Source organism: Mobula birostris, chromosome 9 (assembly GCF_030028105.1).
Source record: "Mobula birostris isolate sMobBir1 chromosome 9, sMobBir1.hap1, whole genome shotgun sequence".
Taxonomy (NCBI): domain Eukaryota; kingdom Metazoa; phylum Chordata; class Chondrichthyes; order Myliobatiformes; family Myliobatidae; genus Mobula; species Mobula birostris.
In genome coordinates, this window is record NC_092378.1 from 292,560 (window position 1) to 310,381 (window position 17,822).

Here is a 17,822-nt window from a genome sequence, read left to right on the forward strand (position 1 = left end):
GCACTTTCATCAATTAAAAGCAGATTCTATTGCTAAGAATTGGGACTACATTGAAGTATATTTTGAATTTTTCTACAGGGACTTATTTTGCTCGTGATGCCTCATACTCCAGCCGTTATTGCCAACCTAATGAGAAGTCTGTAGCAACATTGAAGCCAGATCAGGGGAAGCCACAACTTAAAACAATGTTTCTTGCTCGAGTTCTTGTGGGTGATTATGTTACAGGATATCCCAAATATACCCGTCCTCCTTCCAAAGATGGAAGTCTGGTGAACCTGTATGACAGCTGTGTGGACAACCAGTGGAATCCAAAGATTTTTGTAATATTTGATGCTAACCATATCTATCCAGAATACCTGATTAGTTTCTGTTAAAGAGAACTGAAGAAATTACTGCTGAAATTATCAGGTAATGAAATGGGAAAGACACATTAAAATGCAATGAAATGTTCTAAATTTAACATTTCTTGAAACAATCAGACCCATTTGAACTCCCTTGCAAAGATGGAATAAATATAAATACCAAGGAGATGGTCTATCAGCTCTTTTCCACTAACCAATAGGCTTCTTGGGACTTTTCACTCTGTGGACAAAACAATGGTCTTTAGCAGGAACTCTATTGTCTTTGTGGGAATCAATGCACAGAATATCTGATATCCACTCTGCACATTAAAATCTGGAGGTATTGAAAAAGAGAACACTTGAAGTTTGGTGCTGAAGAATTTTTGAGGTAGAGAGGGAAGAAGTCTTAAACTTCTTTTTCCTGTGGGCAGAACCTTCTTTGCCATGTCTCCAAGTCTTTGCTATTCATGTTCTTTTTCTCAGGCCAGATTACCCGAGTGTAGCCTTCCTGTAGTGTGGTGCTTTGGCACACTTGAAGCCTAGCTCTCCCCATGCATTGTACTCCTCATAATTCCGAGTCTCTTTGGATTGACAAGCAACTGGATGGACTGTGGACTAGCTGTCCTCGTGAGGCACGGTGTGAAGGTTTGTTTAATAACATTATCTCAATCGTTTTACATCTTTAGAGTAAAAATTCAGGCAACTATTTCAATTAGTCATTAGCCTTATGGGCAAAACAACAATGTTGTCTTTCTACCTCATTTCCTCTTTTTGGAGTATTAGAGAGCGTGGAACACAGTATCCTGATGTGTTACACTTCTGTTTTTATTTTATTATTTTTAAAGGCATGGGGACATGCTTGTCTTCATTGAGCAAGTCATTGAATATAAGTGTTGGGCTATCCTGTCTGCAGCTGTACTATATATTAGTTAGGCAGAACTAAATGTTCTTCAAAAATTCAAAGTAAATTTATTATCAAAGTACATATTCCACCACATACAACCCTAAGTTTAATTTTCTTGAGGACTGTAATGTTGAATCAGGTTTGCGGGTCCGGCAAGTGAGACAGGAAATGCACCGACTTTGAAAGGTATATGAATCATTTATTTGCAAACAATTAAAATTCGACCAGACATTCATGTTTCCCAAGTTACAGACAACACAAAGCTGAATATTCAACAAACATAGTACATTCAGCAAACATAATTAAAAGTGCACACAGAGCATACCTTTCCAATCATCATGTGCATTATTGCCTAAAACAAAGGAAGAAGCAAGCAACCCTCTTCCATATGCTATTTTATATACCCAGGATATTTGACACTGGACACCAGGCAGCTATCCAATGGGAAAAGCAGCTGCCATTTCTGAACTAATCACAATGGAAATGGCTTTTGACAATCGGAATAAGGCACACCCTGCCACAGGACACGGACATATGAAGTAAATTCATGAAAAACAATGAAATCAATGAAAGACCACACCCAACAGGATGAACATATGACTAACATGCTACAGACAAAAAACTGCAAATACAAAAGAAAAATTAATTAATTAATGTTCTTTAGAGAGGCATGAGAAGGCCTTGGCGAGTAGGGTAAAGGCATTCTTCAATTATGTGAAGAACAAAAGGATGACAGGAGTGAAGGTAGGACCAATTAGAGATAAAGGTGGGAAGATTTGCCTGGAGGCTGTGGAAGTGAGTGAGGTCCTCAATGAATACTTCTCTTCGGTATTCACCAATTAGAGGGAACTTGATGACGATGAGGACAATATGAGTGAGGTTGATGTTCTGGAGCATGTTGATATTAAGGGAGAGGAGGTGTTGGAGTTATTAAAATACAGTAGGATGGATAAGTCCCCGGGGCCTGACGAAATATTCCCCAGGCTGCTCCATGAGGCGAGGGAAGAGATTGTTGAGCCTCTGGCTAAGATCTTTATGTCCTAGTTGTCTTCGGGACTGGTATCAGAGGATTGCAGGGAGGCGAATGTTGTCCCCTTGTTCAAAAAAGGTAGTAGGGATAGTCTGGGTAATTATAGACCAGTGAGCCTTACATCTGTGTTGGGAAAGCTGTTGGAAAAGATTCTTAGAGATAGGATCTATGGGCATTTAGAGAATCATGGTCTGATCAGGGACAGTCAGCATGGCTTTGTGAAGGGCAGATCATGTCTAACAAGCCTGATAGAGTTCTTTGAGGAGGTGACCAGGCATATAGATGAGAGTAGTGTAGTGGATGTGATCTATATGGATTTTAGTAAGGTATTTGACAAGGTTCCACATGGTGGGCTTATTCAGAAAGTCAGAAGGCATGGGATCCAGGGAAGTTTGGCCAGGTGGATTCAGAATTGGCTTGCCTGCAAAAGGCAGAGGGTCGTGGTGGAGGGAGTACATTGGGATTGGAGGGTTGTGACTAGTGGTGTCCCACAAGGATCTGTTCTGGGACCTCTACTTTTCGTGATTTTTATTAATGACCTGGATGTCGAGGGTAGAAGGGTGGGTTGGCAAGTTTGCAGATGACACGAAGGTTAGTGGTGATGTAGATAGTGTAGAGGATTGTTGAAGATTGCAGAGAGAAATTGATGGAATGAAGAAGTGGGCTGAGAAGTGGCAGATGGAGTTCAACCTGGAGAAGTGTGAGGTGGTACACTTTGGAAGGACAAACTCCAAGGCAGAATACAAAGTAAATGGCAGGATACTTGGTAGTGTGGAGGAGCAGAGGGATCTGGGGGTACATGTCCACAGATCCCTGAAAGTTGCCTGACAGGTAGATAGGGTAGTTAAGAAAGCTTATGGGGTGTTAACTTTCATAAGTCGAGGGATAGAGTTTAAGAGTCGCGAGGTAATGATACAGCTCTATAAAACTCTGATTAGGTCACATTTGGAGTACTGTGTCCAGTTCTGGTTGCCTCACTATAGGAAGGATGTGGAAGTATTGGAAAGGGTACAGAGGAGATTTACCAGGATGCCGCCTGGTTTAGAGAGTATGCATTATGATCAGAGATTAAGGGAGCTAGGGCTTTACTCTTTGGAGTGAAGGAGGATGAGAGGAGACATGATAGAGGTATACAAGGTATTAAGAGGAATAGATAGAATAGATTGCTCAATACAAGGGGACATGGCTTTAAGGTGAGGGATGGGAAGTTCAAGGGGAAGAGTAGAGGAAGGTTTTTTACTCAGAGAGTGGTTGGTGCGTGGAATACACTGCCTGAGTCAGTGGTGGAGGCAGATACACTAGTGAAGTTTAAGGGACTACTAGACAGGTATATGGAGGAATTTAAGGTGGGGGGTTATATAGGAGGCAGGGTTTGAGGGTCGGCACAACAATGTGGGCCGAAGGGCCTGTACTGTGCTGTACTATTCTATGTTCTTCTAGAAGCATTCTTCTAGGGTGCATCACAACCTAGTATGGAAGTTGTCCTGTCCAAGACCGGAAGAAGCTGCAGAAGATCGTGAACACGGCGCAGCACATCACACAAACCAGTCTTCCGTCCTTGGACTCACTTTACGCCGCACGCTGTCGGAGCAGTGCTGCCAGGATAATCAAGGACACGACCCACCCAGCCAGCACACTTTTTGTCCCTCTTCCCTCCGGGAGAAGGCTCAGGAGCTTGAAGACTCATATGGCCAGATTTGGGAACAGCTTTTTTCCAACTGTGATAAGACTGCTGAACGGATCCTGACCTGGATCTGGGCCGTGCCCTCCAAATATCCGGACCTGCCTCTCGGTGTTTTTGCACTACCTTACTTTCCATTTTTCTATCTTGTATTTATGATTTATAATTTAATTTTTTAATATTTACTAATTTTTACTATTTTTAATATTTAATATTTGTAATCCAGGGAGTGGGAAGTGCAGAATCAAATATCGCTGTAATGCTTGTACGTTCTAGTATCAATTGTTTGGCGACAATAAAGTATGTTCTATATGTTCTGTGAGATGAAGATTCCTTGAAAGGGAGCACATGGGTTGTGGGAACAGTTCAGTGATGGGGAGGTGAAGTTAAGTGAAATTATCCCCTCTGGTTCAAGAACCTCATTGTTGAGGTGTAATAACTGTTGTTGAATTTGATGGTATAAGTCTGAGCGCATCCACAATATTCTGAAATGGGGTTGGGGGTGTGAGCAGACAGAGGCTGTGTTACATATTGGTACCAACCACACAGATAATAACAGGGTGGAGGTCCTGAAAGCAGAATACAGAGAGTTAGGAAGGAAACTGAGAAGCAGGACCCCAAAGGCAGTAATGTTGGGATTGCTGCTTGTGCCACGCGACAGTGAGTATAGGAATAGAATGAAGTGGAGCATAAATGCATGGCTGAAGGATTGGAGCAGGGGGCAGGGATTCAGATTTTTGGATCATTGAGTCCTCTCAATCTGATCTGATGAGGGATAGTCAGCATGGCTTTGTCAAGGGCAGGTTGTGCCTTGCGAGCCTGATTGAATTCTTTGAGAATGAAATAAAACACGTTGATGAAGATAGAACAGCGGATGTAGTGGATATGGATTTCAATAAGGCATTTGATAAGGTTCCCCATGCAAGGCTCCTTCAGAATGTAAGGAGGCATGGGATCCAAGGAGACCTTGCTTTGTGGATCCAGAACTGGCTTGTCCACAGAAGGCAAATGGTTGGGTGTAGATGGTTCGTATTCTGCATGGAGGTCGGTGAGCAGTGGTGTTCTGCAGGGATCTGTTCTGGGACTCCTCCTCTTTTGTGGTTGATGGTGGTGTGGATAGTCTGGAGGGTTGTCAGAGGTTACAGCGGGATATTGATAGGATGCAGAACTGGGCTGAGATGTGGCAGATGGACCAACCCAGAGAAGTGTGAAGTGGTTCATTTTGGTATGTCTAATTGGAAGATGGAATATAATATAAATGTTAAGACTCTTGTCAGTGTGGAGGATCTGAGAGATCTGTGTCGATAGGACACTAAGCTGCTGCACAGGTTGACAGTGTTGTTAAGAAGGTGTATGGTATATTGGCGGATACAATAGGGTCTTTTAAGAACCTCTGAAATAGGTACATGGAGCTTAGAAGAATAGAGGGCTATGCGCTAGGGAAATTCTAAGTAGTCTCTAGAGTAGGTTACATGGTTGGCACAATGTTGTGGGCTGAAGGGCCTGTAATGTGCTGTAAATTTCTATGTTTAAGCCCTGAGGCTCCTGTACCACCTTCCTGATGGCAGCAAGAAAAGAGCATTGGCTGGTGGGAATTTTTGATGATGGATGCTGCTTTCCTGTGACAGTGCTCCATGTAGATGTGCTAAGTGATGGGGTGGTCTTTACCCATGATGTACTGGGTTGTATCCACTACGTTTTGCAGGATTTTCTGTTCGGGTTCAAATTTGAACAATTGTGAGACAACACTAGTTAGAATGTGAAAGTATTAAAGTGAGTGCCAGGATGTTGTCTGGAATGAGGAATTGGAGTAATAAGGAGAAACTAGATAATCTGTGTTTCTTGTTACCAACATTAGGAAACATAGAAACATAGAAAACCTTCAGCACAATACAGGCCCTTTGGCCCACAGAGTTGTGCCGAACATGTCCCTACCTCAGAAATTACTAGGCTTACTTATAGCCCTCTATTTTACTGAGCTCCATGTACTTATCTGAAAGTCTCTTAAAAGACCCTATAGTATATGCCTCCACCACCGTTGCCGGCAGCCCATTCCACGCACTCACCACTCTCTGAGTAAAAAAACTTACCTCTGACATCTCCTCTGTACCTACTCCCCAGCACGTTAAACCTATGTCCTCTTGTGGCAACCATTTCAGCCCTGGGAAAAAGCCTCTGACTATCCACATGATCAATGCCTCTCATCATCTTATACACCTCTATCAGGTCACCACTCATCCTCCATTGCTCCAAGGAGAAAAGGCTGTGTTCACTCAACCTATTCTCATAAGGCATGCTCCCTAATCCAGGCAACATCCTTATAAATCTCCTCTACACTCTTTCTATGGCTTCCACATCCTTCCTGTAGTGAGGCGACCAGAACTGAGCACAGTACTCCAAGTGTGGTCTGACCAGGGTCCTATATAGCTGCAACTTTACCTGTCAGCTCCTAAATTCAATTTCATGAGTGATGAAGGCCAGTACACCGTACGCCTTCTTAACCACAGAGTCAACCTGCGCAGCTGCTTTGAGTGTCCTATGGACTCAGACCCCAAGATCCCTCTGATCCAACACACTGCCAAGAGCCTTACCATTAATACTATATTCTGCCATCATATTTGACCTACTAAAATGAACCACTTCGCACTTATCTGGGTTGAATTCCATCTGCCACTTCTCAGCCCAGTTTTGCATCTGATCAATGTCCCGCTGTAACCTCTGACAGCCCTCCACGCTATCCACAACAGCCCCAACCTTTGTGTCATCAGCAGCCCAATTTACTAACACATCCCTCCACTTTCTCATCCAGGTCATTTATAAAAATCATGAAGAGTAAAGGTCCCAGAACAGAGCCCTGAGGCACACCACTGGTGACAACCTCCATACAGAATATGACCTGTCTACAACCACACTTTGCCTTCTGCGGGCAAGCCAGTTCTGGATCCACAAAGAAATGTCCCCTTGGATCCCATGCCTCCTTACTTTCTCAATAAGCCTTGCATGGGGTACCTTATCAAATGCCTTGCTGAAATCCATATACACCTACTGCTCTACCTTCATCAATGTGTTTAGTCACATCCTCAAAAAATTCAACCAGGCTTGTAAGGCATAGCCTGCCCTTGACAAAGCCATGTGGACTACCCCTAATCATATTATACCTCTCCAAATGTTCATAAATCCTGCCTCTCAGGATCTTCTCTATCAACTTACCAACCACTGAGGTAAGACTCACTGGGAAGCTGAGGGTGACCTTATAAAGGTGTATAAAATTATTGGGGGGCTGGATAAGTAGGAGAGATGGAATTAGTTCCCAGCCAGGACATCTATATCTCAAGCACACAGGTCTAATGTGTGAGGGGAGAAATAAGATGTCTGTGTGCTGTTTTTCATGTAGAGGGTGGTGCATATCTGGAACAAGCCCTGATAATGCAATATATCCCCATGAACTATCCGAGGTTCCAAAGTGTTTGGGTCTTTCTCCATAGCAAATAGAGATGATAAAAGTTGACTTTTGAAAGTCCTAAGCAAATACAGTTGAAGTCATTTCCTTAAACACAATATTCTGCAGATGCTGGAAATCCAGATCTGGAAGTCAGGTCCATATGAGACTGCAAAATTCCATTGCGTTGGACATAGATACTAGTGGAGAAGATTTTTTTTTCCATATAGGAGCAGAATTAGGCCATTTGGACCATAAAATCTGCTCCGCCATCCAATCCTGCCTGATTCTTTTATTTTTCCCCTCCTCAGCTCCACTCAGTAGACTTCTCCCCGTAGCCTTTGATGCCCTGTCCAATCAAGAACCTATCAAGCTTTGCCTTAAATACACAAACAACCTGGCCTCCACAGCTGCCTGTGGTAATAAATTCCACAAGTTCACCACCCTCTGGTTAAAGAAATTTCTCCACATCTTTGTTTTGAAAGGACGATCCTCTATCCTGAGGCTATGCCCTCTAGTCCTAGACTCCCCCATCAATGGAAGCATCCTTTCCACATTTACTTTATCTAGGCCTTTGAACATTCAAAAGGTTTCGATGAGATCCCCCCCTTATCCTTCTAAATTTCAGCAAGTACAGACCCAGAGTCAGCAGATGTTCCTCGTATGATAGCCCTTTCATTCCTGGAATCATCCTTGTGAACTTCCTCTGAACCTTCGCCAGCACATCTATTCTGAGATGAGGAGCCCAAAACTGTTCACAATATTCAAGGTGTGTGCTATATAAATCCTCAACATCACATCCCTGCTCTTGTATTCTAGACCTCTTGAAATGAATGCTAACATTTGCCTTCCTCACCAGCTGTACCTGCAAGTTAATATTTAGGGTGTTCTGCACAAAGTCTCCCAAGTCCCTTTACATCTCAGATTTTTGGATTTTCTCCCCATTTAGAAAATATCTGCACGTTTATATCTAATACCAAAGTGCACGAACATGCATTTTCCAACATTGTTTTTCATTTGCCACTTTCTTGCCCATTCTCCTAATCTGTCTAAGTCCTTCTGCAGCCTATTTGTTTCCTCAACACTACTGCCCCGCCACCAATCTTCCTATCAACTGCAAACTTGGCAACAAAGTCATCTATTCCATCATCTAAATTATTGATATACAGCATAAAAAGAAGTGGTTCCAACACCGACTCCTGCGGAACACCTACTAGTCAGCCAACCAGAAAAGGTTCCTTTTATTCCCGCTTGCTGCCTTCTACCAATCAGCCAATGCTTTAGCCATGTTAGTAACTTTCCTCTAATACTATGGGCTCTTAACTTGGTAAGCAGCCTCGTGTGTGGCACCTTGTCAAAGGCCTTCTGAAAGTCCAAAATACAATATCCACTGCATCCCCTTTATCTATCCTAGGTGTAATCTCCTCAAAGAATTACAAAAGGTTTGTCAGGCAAGATTTTCCCTTAAGGAAACCATGGTGACTTTGTCCTGTCTTGTCCTGTGTCACCAAGTACTCCATAACCTCATCCTTAACAATTGACTCCAACATCTTCCCAACCAAATTTTCAAAGGGAAGGAGGACATTACCATGGCTAACAAGTGAAGTCAGAGCCAAAGTAAAAGCAAAAGGAGGGCATACAAGGAAGCCAAAGCTCGTGGGAAGATAGAGGATTGGGAAGCTTATAAAAACTTGCAGAAAGAAACTAAGAAGGTCATTAGGATGGAAAAGATGAATTATGAAAGGAAGCTGGTGACTAATATCAAAGAACATACTAAAAGCTTTAAGTATATAAAGGGTAAAAGAGAGTTGAGGGTGGATATGGAACCAATACAATATCTCCAGCGTCATCTTATAATGAGAGATGCAGAGATGGCAGAGGAACTGAACACATCTTTTGCATCAATCTTCACAGTGGAAGACGTCTGCAGTATACCGGACATTCAAGAGTGTCAGGGAAGTGAAGTATGTGCAGTGAAACTTACGACTGAGAAGGTGCTCAGGAAATTTAATGGTCTGAGGGTGGATAAATCTCCTGGACGTCATGGAATGCACCCTTGAGTTCTGAAGGAAGTAGCTGGAATGATTGCAGTGGCATTAACAATGATCTTTCAAGAATCAATAGATTCTGGCATTGTACTGAATGACTGGAAAATTGCAAATGTTACTCTACTATTTAAGAAGGGTAGGAGGCAGCAGAAAGGAAATTATAGACCTGTGAGCCTGAAATCAGTGGTTGGGAAGTTGTTGGAATCAATTGTTAGGGATGAGATTACGGCGTACCTGGAGGCACATGACAAGATAGACCAAAGCCAGCATAGTTCCCTGAAAGGAAAATCCTGCCTGACAAACCTACTGCAATTCTTTGAGGAAATTACAAGTAGGGTATACAAAGGAGATGCAGTAGACATGGTGTACTTGGATTTTCAGAAGGCCTTTGACAAGGTGCCGCACATGAGGCTGCTTAGCAAGATAAGAGCCCATAGAATTACAAGGAAGTTACCAGCATGGGTGAAGCATTGGCTGGTCGGCAGAAAATGGAGAGTGGCAAATGAAATACGATGTTGGAAACTGTATGGTTATGCACTTTGGTGGAAGAAATAAACTGGCAGACTATTGTTCAGATGGGGAGAGAATTCAAAACGCCCAGATGCAAAGGGACTTGGGAGTTCTTGTGCAGGATTCCCTAAATGTTAACCTCCAGGTTGAGTCAGTTGTGAAGAAGGCAAATGCAATGTTGGCATTCATTTCTTGAGGTACAGAATATAAGAGCAGGGATGTGATGTTGAGGCTCTATAAGACACTCGTGAGACCACATTTGGAGTATTGTGTGCAGTTTTGGGCTCCTTATTTTAGGAAGGATATACTGACATTGAGAGGGTTCAGAGAAGATTCACAAGAATGATTTCAGGAATGAAAGGGTTACTATATGAGGAACGTCTGGCAACTCTTGGGCTGTATTCCCTGAAGTTCAGGAGAATGAGGAAGGGGTCTTATAGAAACATTCCCTATGTTAAAAGGCCTGAACAGATTAGATATGGCAAAGTTATTTCCCATGGTAGTGGATTCTAGGACAAGAGGGCACAAATTCAGGATTGAAGGACGTCCATTTAGAACAGAGATGTGGAGAAATTCCTTTAGTCAGAGGGTGGTAAATCTGTGGAATTTGTTGCCACAGGCGGCTGTGGAGGCCAAGTCACTGGGTGTACTTGAGGCAGAGATAGATAGGTTCTTGATTAGCCGGGGCATCAAAGGGTATGGGGTGAAGGCAGGGGAGTGGGGATGACTGGAAGAATTGGATCAGCCCTTGATTGAATGACGGAGCAGACTCGATGAGCCAGATGGCCTACTTATGCTCCTATACCTTATGATCTTATGAAGTCAGGCTAACTGACCTATAATTTCCTGAAGGGTTGAGTCAGGTTGTTTCTCCTTGCGGTCCCGGCGCTTTTGATCGAGGTCCTTAAGCGGCTGCTGTTTGAATGTGCTGGTGCCTTTGTAGACCGTCAGGTGCCAGGCATTGCTGTCTTTGGCCAAGGCCTCCCAACCAGTCACAGGGATATTGCATGCCTTCAAGGATGCTTTCACATAGTCTTTATAGCACTTTGTGGAGCCTCCCTGCTTTCTGGTGCCATGTGCCAGCTTTGAAAAGAATACCATCTTTGGAAGGTGGTTGCCTTCCATCTGGACCACATGCCTAACCCATTAAGTTGAGCCTTAGTGATCAGTGTCTCTGTGCCAGAGCTCTTGGTCCTTCATAGCATGTCTGTGTGGGGACTCTGTCTTGCCATGAGATGCCTATGATTTTGTGAAGGTTTCGCAGGTCGAACTGGTCAAGCATCTTAATATGCCACAAGAACACAAGATTTGAATAGCTCAGACTCAGCAGAAAGCAGCTGATTGGGCAATCGAGGTCAGGTGACCAAGCAGTTTGAAAAGCTCAAACAAATAAATAGAGGGGTAGCTCAAGCGGAGCAGCCACTGTGTGAGTGGGCCAGTGAAGGAGTGAAGCTTTGAGGCTTTGACTCGAGAGGCTTCAACGAGAAGAGGCGGAGGACAAGCTTGCTTGCAGTTAATCTTTACAATGCCTCCTGAGACGGTGATGTGCCTCTCATGTGAGATGTGGCAGTCTTGGGGGAATGCCCCTGTCCCTGAGAGTCACGTCTGCCAGAAGTGCATACAGCTGGGCGACCTGGAAAACCATGTAAGGAATCTGGAGCAGCAGCTGGATGACCTTCGACTCATAAGGGAGAATGAGGCAGTCATAGATGAGAGCTACAGGGAGATAGTCACATCTAGGCTGTCGGAAGCAGGTCGTTGGGTGACAGTCAGAGGGGGGAAAGCGAAGGTGAGCAGACAGGTAGTGCAGAGCACCCCTGTAGCCATTCCCCTGAATAATAAGTTTACCATCCTGGATACTGTTGGCGGGGACGACCGACCAGTTGTGAGCCACGGTGGCAGGGCCTCCGGCACTGAGTCTGACCCGGTGGTGCAGAAGGGTGGGACGGAGAAGAGGAGAGCTGTCGTCATTGGAGACTCTACAGTCAGGGGAGCAGACAGGAGATTTTGTGGACGTGAGAAGGACACCCGCATGGTTTGTTGCCTCCCGGGTGCCAGGGTCCGGGATGTCTCTGACCGTGTGCACGACATCCTGGTACGAGAGGGAAAGCAACCAGAAGTCATGATACATGTTGGCACCAACAACATAGGCAGGAAAAGAGATGAGGTCCTGAAGTGTGAGTTTCGGGAACTAGGCAGAAGGCTGAAGCACAGGACCTCAAGGGTAGCATTCTCAGGATTGCTGCCAGTGTTACGTGACAGTGATGGTAAGAGTTGGAGGAGATGGCAGTTGAATGCGTGGCTGAGGAGTTGGTGCAGGGAGCAAGGTTTTAGATTTTTGGATTGTTGGGATCTCTTCTGGGGAAGGTGGGACCTGTACAGATTGGATGGCTTGCACCTGAACTCGAGGGGGAGCAATATCCTTGCAGGTAGATTTGCTAGCATGGTTTGGGAGGGTTTAAGCTAACTTGCAAGGGGGATGGGACCCAGAGCGATAGAGCAGTGAAGGAAGTGCATGGAGTAAAGCCAGATCTAACATATAGAGAGGCTTTGAGAAAAGAGAAGCAGAATGAAGGGTGTAAAGGTAGTAAGGTAGAAGGGCTGAAGTGTGTGTACCTCAATGCAAGAAGCATCAGGAACAAAGGTGATGAACTGAGAGCTTGGATACATACATGGAATTATGATGTAGTGGCCATTACAGAGACTTGGCTGGCACCAGGGCAGGAATGGATTCTCAATATTCCCAGATTTCAGTGCTTTAAAAGGGATAGAGAGGGCGGAAAAAGGGGAGGAGGGGTGGCATTACTGGTCAGGGATACTATTACAGCTACAGAAAGGGGGTAATGTAGCAGGATCCTCTTTTGAGTCAGTATGGGTGGAAGTCAGGAACAGGAAGGGAGCAGTTACTCTATTGGGGGTATTCTATAGGCCCCCTGGTAGCAGCAGAGATACAGAGGAGCAGATTGGGAGGCAGATTTTGGAAAGGTGTAAAAATAACAAGGTTGTTATCATGGGTGACTTTAACTTCCCTAATATTGATTGGCACCTGATTAGTTCCAATGGTTTAGATGGGGCAGAGTTTGTCAAGTGTGTCCAGGATGGATTCCTGTCACAGTATGTGGACAGGCTGACTGGGGGAATGCCATACTAGATCTAGTACTAGATAATGAACCGGGTCAGGTCACAGATCTCTCAGTGGGTGAGCATCTGGGGGACAGTGACCACCGCCCCCTGGCCTTTAGCATTATCATGGAAAAGAATAGAATCAGAGAGGTAGGGTTTGAGGTTCGGCACAACATTATGGGTCGAAGGGCCTATAATGTGCTGTACTATTCTATGTTATAGAAGAAAAATAAATAAATTACAGTATACATACAGGTATATTGAATAGATTAAAATTCATGCAAAAAAACAAATAGTATATATTTAAAAAGTGAGGTAGTGTTCATGGGTTCAGTGTCCATTTAGGAATCAGAAGAAGCTGTTTCTGAATTGCTGAGTGTGTGCCTTCAGTCTCCTGTACCTCCTACCAGATGGTAACAGTGAGAAAAGAACATGCCCTGGGTGCTCGAGGTCCTTTATCATGGACGCTGCCTTTCTGAGACACCGCTCCTTGAGGATGTCCTGGGTACTTCATAGGCTAGTTTCAAGATGGAGCCAGCTCAATTTACGACCTTCTGGTCATTGGTACCAAGATGGGGCGGGGGGGGGCGGTGGGTGACATAGACAGTAGGAGGGCTATCAATGCTGGCAGCAGGATCTGGACCCAACTGTGAAATGGGCTGAAAAATGGCAGATGAGATTAAATGCAGACAAGAGTGAGGTGTTGTACTTTGGGAGGACAAACCAGGGTAGGTTTTATACAGTGAATGGTAGGGCTATGAGGCGTGTGGTAGAGCAAAGGGACCTGGGAATACAGATCCCTAATTCCTCTATGGTGGCATGATACATAGATAGGGTTGTAAAAAGAGCTTTGGTACAGTGACATTCATAAATCATAGTATTCAGTACAGGAGTTGGGATGTTATGCTGAAATTGTTTAAGATGTCAGTGAGGCCTAATTTGGAGTATTGTGTGCAGCTGTGGTCACCTACCTACAGGAGGGATATCAGTAAGCTTGAAAGAGTGACTTGTAGGGGAAGGTTGAGTAGGTTAGGATTTTATTCCCTAGAGCATAGGAAACAAGGGGAGATCTGAGGGAGATCTATGAGGGGTATGGATAGGGTGAACGCATGCAGTTTGGGTGAGACCAAAACTAGAGGTCATAGGTTTAGGGAGAAAGATAAAATATTTACGGGAAACCTGAGGAAGAATCTCTTCACTTAGAGGGCAGTGTGAGTGTGGAATGAGCGCGGGTGGAAGTGGTACAGTGGATACAAGTACAATTGTAACATTTAGACCTCAGAGAGTGGAGCAAAATTAGGCCATTTGGTCCATTGAGGTTGCTCTACCATTACATCATGGTTGATCCATTTTGCTCCTGTTATATAACCAGCAACAATGAATATCAATTGAGACAGGTTATATAAAAACAACTAAACATTTATTAAACACGGATAAACAATAAAAAAAAACGAAAATCTTAACTGGAAGTTAACCGCTATGCAGCCATTCAACAAATCATCACTCGGCATTGGTTCTTAAAGCGTTAAATGCGAAAACAGTTCTTAAAGCGGTAAAGTCAGATGTAGTTCTTAAAATGGTAAATTTGAAAGTCCAACAGATTTATACGTTCAATTGGGAGAGACTTCTCTGGAGAAGGATTTCTTCATAGACGCAAATTTCCTGCTGGTTCTGTCCAAAGGATTCACGATGCAGGAAATAAACAGTGTAAAACAACTGACCTTAAATTCTAGTGAGCACCTTGCATGAACTCTTTGCACTTTTGGCAAGAGTTATCTTGGATGCAGATCATTACTTTAACGAAGACTCAATAAGGTCGATCCTTTGTTAAACAGCCAAATGATACCGACTGCTCTCTATCCTTCGGGTCCTGTACTTCCATAAAGTCTTCACTCCCCCATACTACTGCTGGAATAAGGTACATCAACACATCTAGCAAAAATTACCAATCCAGCACTATTGTACCTTGCAACAGAACGTAACACTCTGTTTTAAAAATGAAACTGTGACATAAAAACAAATACACAACAGAAACGGAGACACAGACGCATGTTCTAGCTGGAAAACTAAAAACTAAAAACTAACTGCGTCATCTGAGGTCTTCCCTTATATACCCGTGGTGCACATGTCATCACGTGACCTCACGTCGGCAGGAAAATTACATCAGGTGACCTCCAAAAGACCATTACATCATTCTTACAAGAGGTGTATGGAGGGGGACGGTCTGTGTGCAGGTCAGTGGGACTAGGCAGAAAATAGTTCGGCATAGCCAAGAAGGGCCAAAAGGCCTGTTTCTGTGCTGTAGTTTTTCTATGGTTCTATGGTTTTCTATCTCCCTGAGGTATGTAACACCTCCCTCCAAAAAAAATTTGGTCTCTTAAAGAACAAAATTTTAACAATTAACAATTTATACAAAAAAAAGGTATAAAATATATAACATACACAATATATACAGTCTCATCTTTCAGCACTTTACAAACTAATATACAGTAGGAGTGTTACAAATGTTAAAATACTACTCCATAAAAACAAATTGTTATTGTATATTTAACATCTAGATAGACAATCAGCGATCACATTATCTTTACCTTTAATATGAGTAATCAAAATATTGTACTCCTGTAACATTAAACTGTATTATTAAATTAGAGTTTAATTTCCTTAACCCTTTTCTTTATCAGTCACAGTAGCATGACCAAATTCACTTTTAGCTAAGTTAATAGTTAAGTTAGCTTTTGAAAGTCTCTCAAATAATTTCTCCACTGCAGTAATATGTGCTTTCCACGTATTATTTTCTGTAACTAAATCATCAATATAGGCATCTGTATCTCTTAATTCCTGAATCACGCTATTAATCATCCTCTGAAAAGTACCTCGTGCATTCTTCATCCCAAATGGAAGAACATTATATTCATAGAACCCAGATGGGGTTACAAATGCTGAAATCTCTCTACCTCTATCCGTCAATGGAACACACCAATAACCTTTTAACAAATCCATTTTTGTAAGGAATTTGGCTTGTCCAACTTTATCCACACAATCATATACCCTAGGGATTGGATATGCATCAGTTTTTGTCACAGCATTCACCTTCCTGTAATCTGTACAAAACTTTATACTATTGTCTGGTTTAGGCACCATAACACATGGTGAACTCCAATTCGAATTAGAATGTCTAATAATATCATTCTCTAACATATACTTAATTTTTTGTTCAGCAAGTTCACATTTTTCCCTGTTCATTCAATATGGATGTTGTTTTATGGGTTTTGCATCTCCAACATCTACACCATGTGTAGTTACGGTGGTTCTTCTAGGAACATCCGGAAATAAATCTCTATATTTAAAAATTAACTGTTTCACCTGCTCTCTCTGCTCTGGCTGTAAATGAACTAATTTTTCATCAATATTTTCTAGAATTTTTGAATTTGGTAACCTGGCTGAAATAATGTTGGGTTTAAAATGAGTTTCAGATGAATCCTCCATTAAGTTTTTATCAAGATCAGACTCATTACTGATCACAACAGTCATAATAGCAGCTTCTCTCTCATAATACGGTTTTACCATATTTATGTGACACAGCTGTGTTGTCTTTCTCGATTTGGGGTTTTTACCACGTAATCTACATCATTTACCTTAGATTTAATCTCATAAGGACCATGAAATTTAGCTTGTAATGGGTTCATTTTCACTGGGAAAAGAACCAACACCTTATCTCCAGGCTTAAATAACCTCATCCTAGCTTCCTTATCTCTTCATCTTCTCTTAAGCTAATTTTAAATTTTCTTTTGCCAAGCTACAAGCTTTATACAATCTTTCTTTAAATTTTAAAACATAATCTAGCAGATTAGTGTGTACCTCTTTATTAATCCACTGTTCCTTCAACAAGGCCAGAGGTCCTCGAACTCTATGCCCAAACACAAGTTCAAAAGGACTAAAACCTAATGATTCCTGTACTGCCTCCCTTACTGCAAAAAGTAGTAAATGTATACCTTCATCCCAGTCCTTTTCATTTTCCACACAATATGTCCTAATCATGGTTTTTAATGTAGAATGAAATCTCTCCAAGGCTCCTTGTGATTCTGGATGATAGGCTGAGGAAATAATCTGCTTTGCTCCCAATTTATAAACTATCTGCTGAAACAATCCAGACATAAAATTACTACCTTGATCTGATTGTATTTCCTTAGGCAACCCAAAATAAGTAAAGAATTTAATAAGAGCCTTTGTCACAGTTCTGGCTGTTATATTCCTAAGAGGTACTGCCTCTGGAAACCTAGACGCTGTGCACATAATAGTTAATAAATATTGATATCCAGTTTTAGTTTTTGGCAAAGGACCTGCACAGTCTACAATGATTTTTGATAGTGGCTCACCAAATACTGGAATTGGTTGCAGTGGGGCCACTGGAGTAACCTGATTAGGTTTACCCACAATTTGACACGTATGACATGTTCTACAAAATGTCGCCACATCTTGTCTTAAACTAGGCCAATAAAAATGTTTAGAAACCTTGTTCATAGTTTTCTTTACACCTATATGACCACCCAAAGGAATACTATGAGTCATAGTTAAAATCTCATTTCGGTAAATTTTAGGAACTACTACCTGATGATTAACTTCCCATTCCTCACTAGCAGGAATTGTAGGGGATCTCCACTTTCTCATTAATACCTCCTTTTCAAAATAATATCCTACTGGCACTTTTTCAATTTCACTATCTGGAAGAGCTTGTTCCTTTAATTT

At 42.6% G+C, this 17,822-nt stretch overlaps 1 protein-coding gene across 5 annotated transcripts in view; it reads left to right on the forward strand.

The window, feature by feature from the left end:
* The window catches only part of LOC140202465 (protein mono-ADP-ribosyltransferase PARP11), a 143,210-nt gene extending 138,967 nt beyond the window's left edge, over positions 1 to 4,243 (forward strand). For all 5 annotated transcript variants that reach the window (XM_072267332.1, XM_072267328.1, XM_072267331.1 and 2 more), the window contains one exon: positions 79 to 4,243. In XM_072267332.1, coding sequence (XP_072123433.1) covers positions 79 to 374 — 296 coding nt within the window. In that variant the 3' untranslated portion in view covers positions 375 to 4,243. The remainder of the gene's footprint in view (positions 1 to 78) is intronic.
* Positions 4,244 to 17,822: the final 13,579 nt, after the last annotated feature.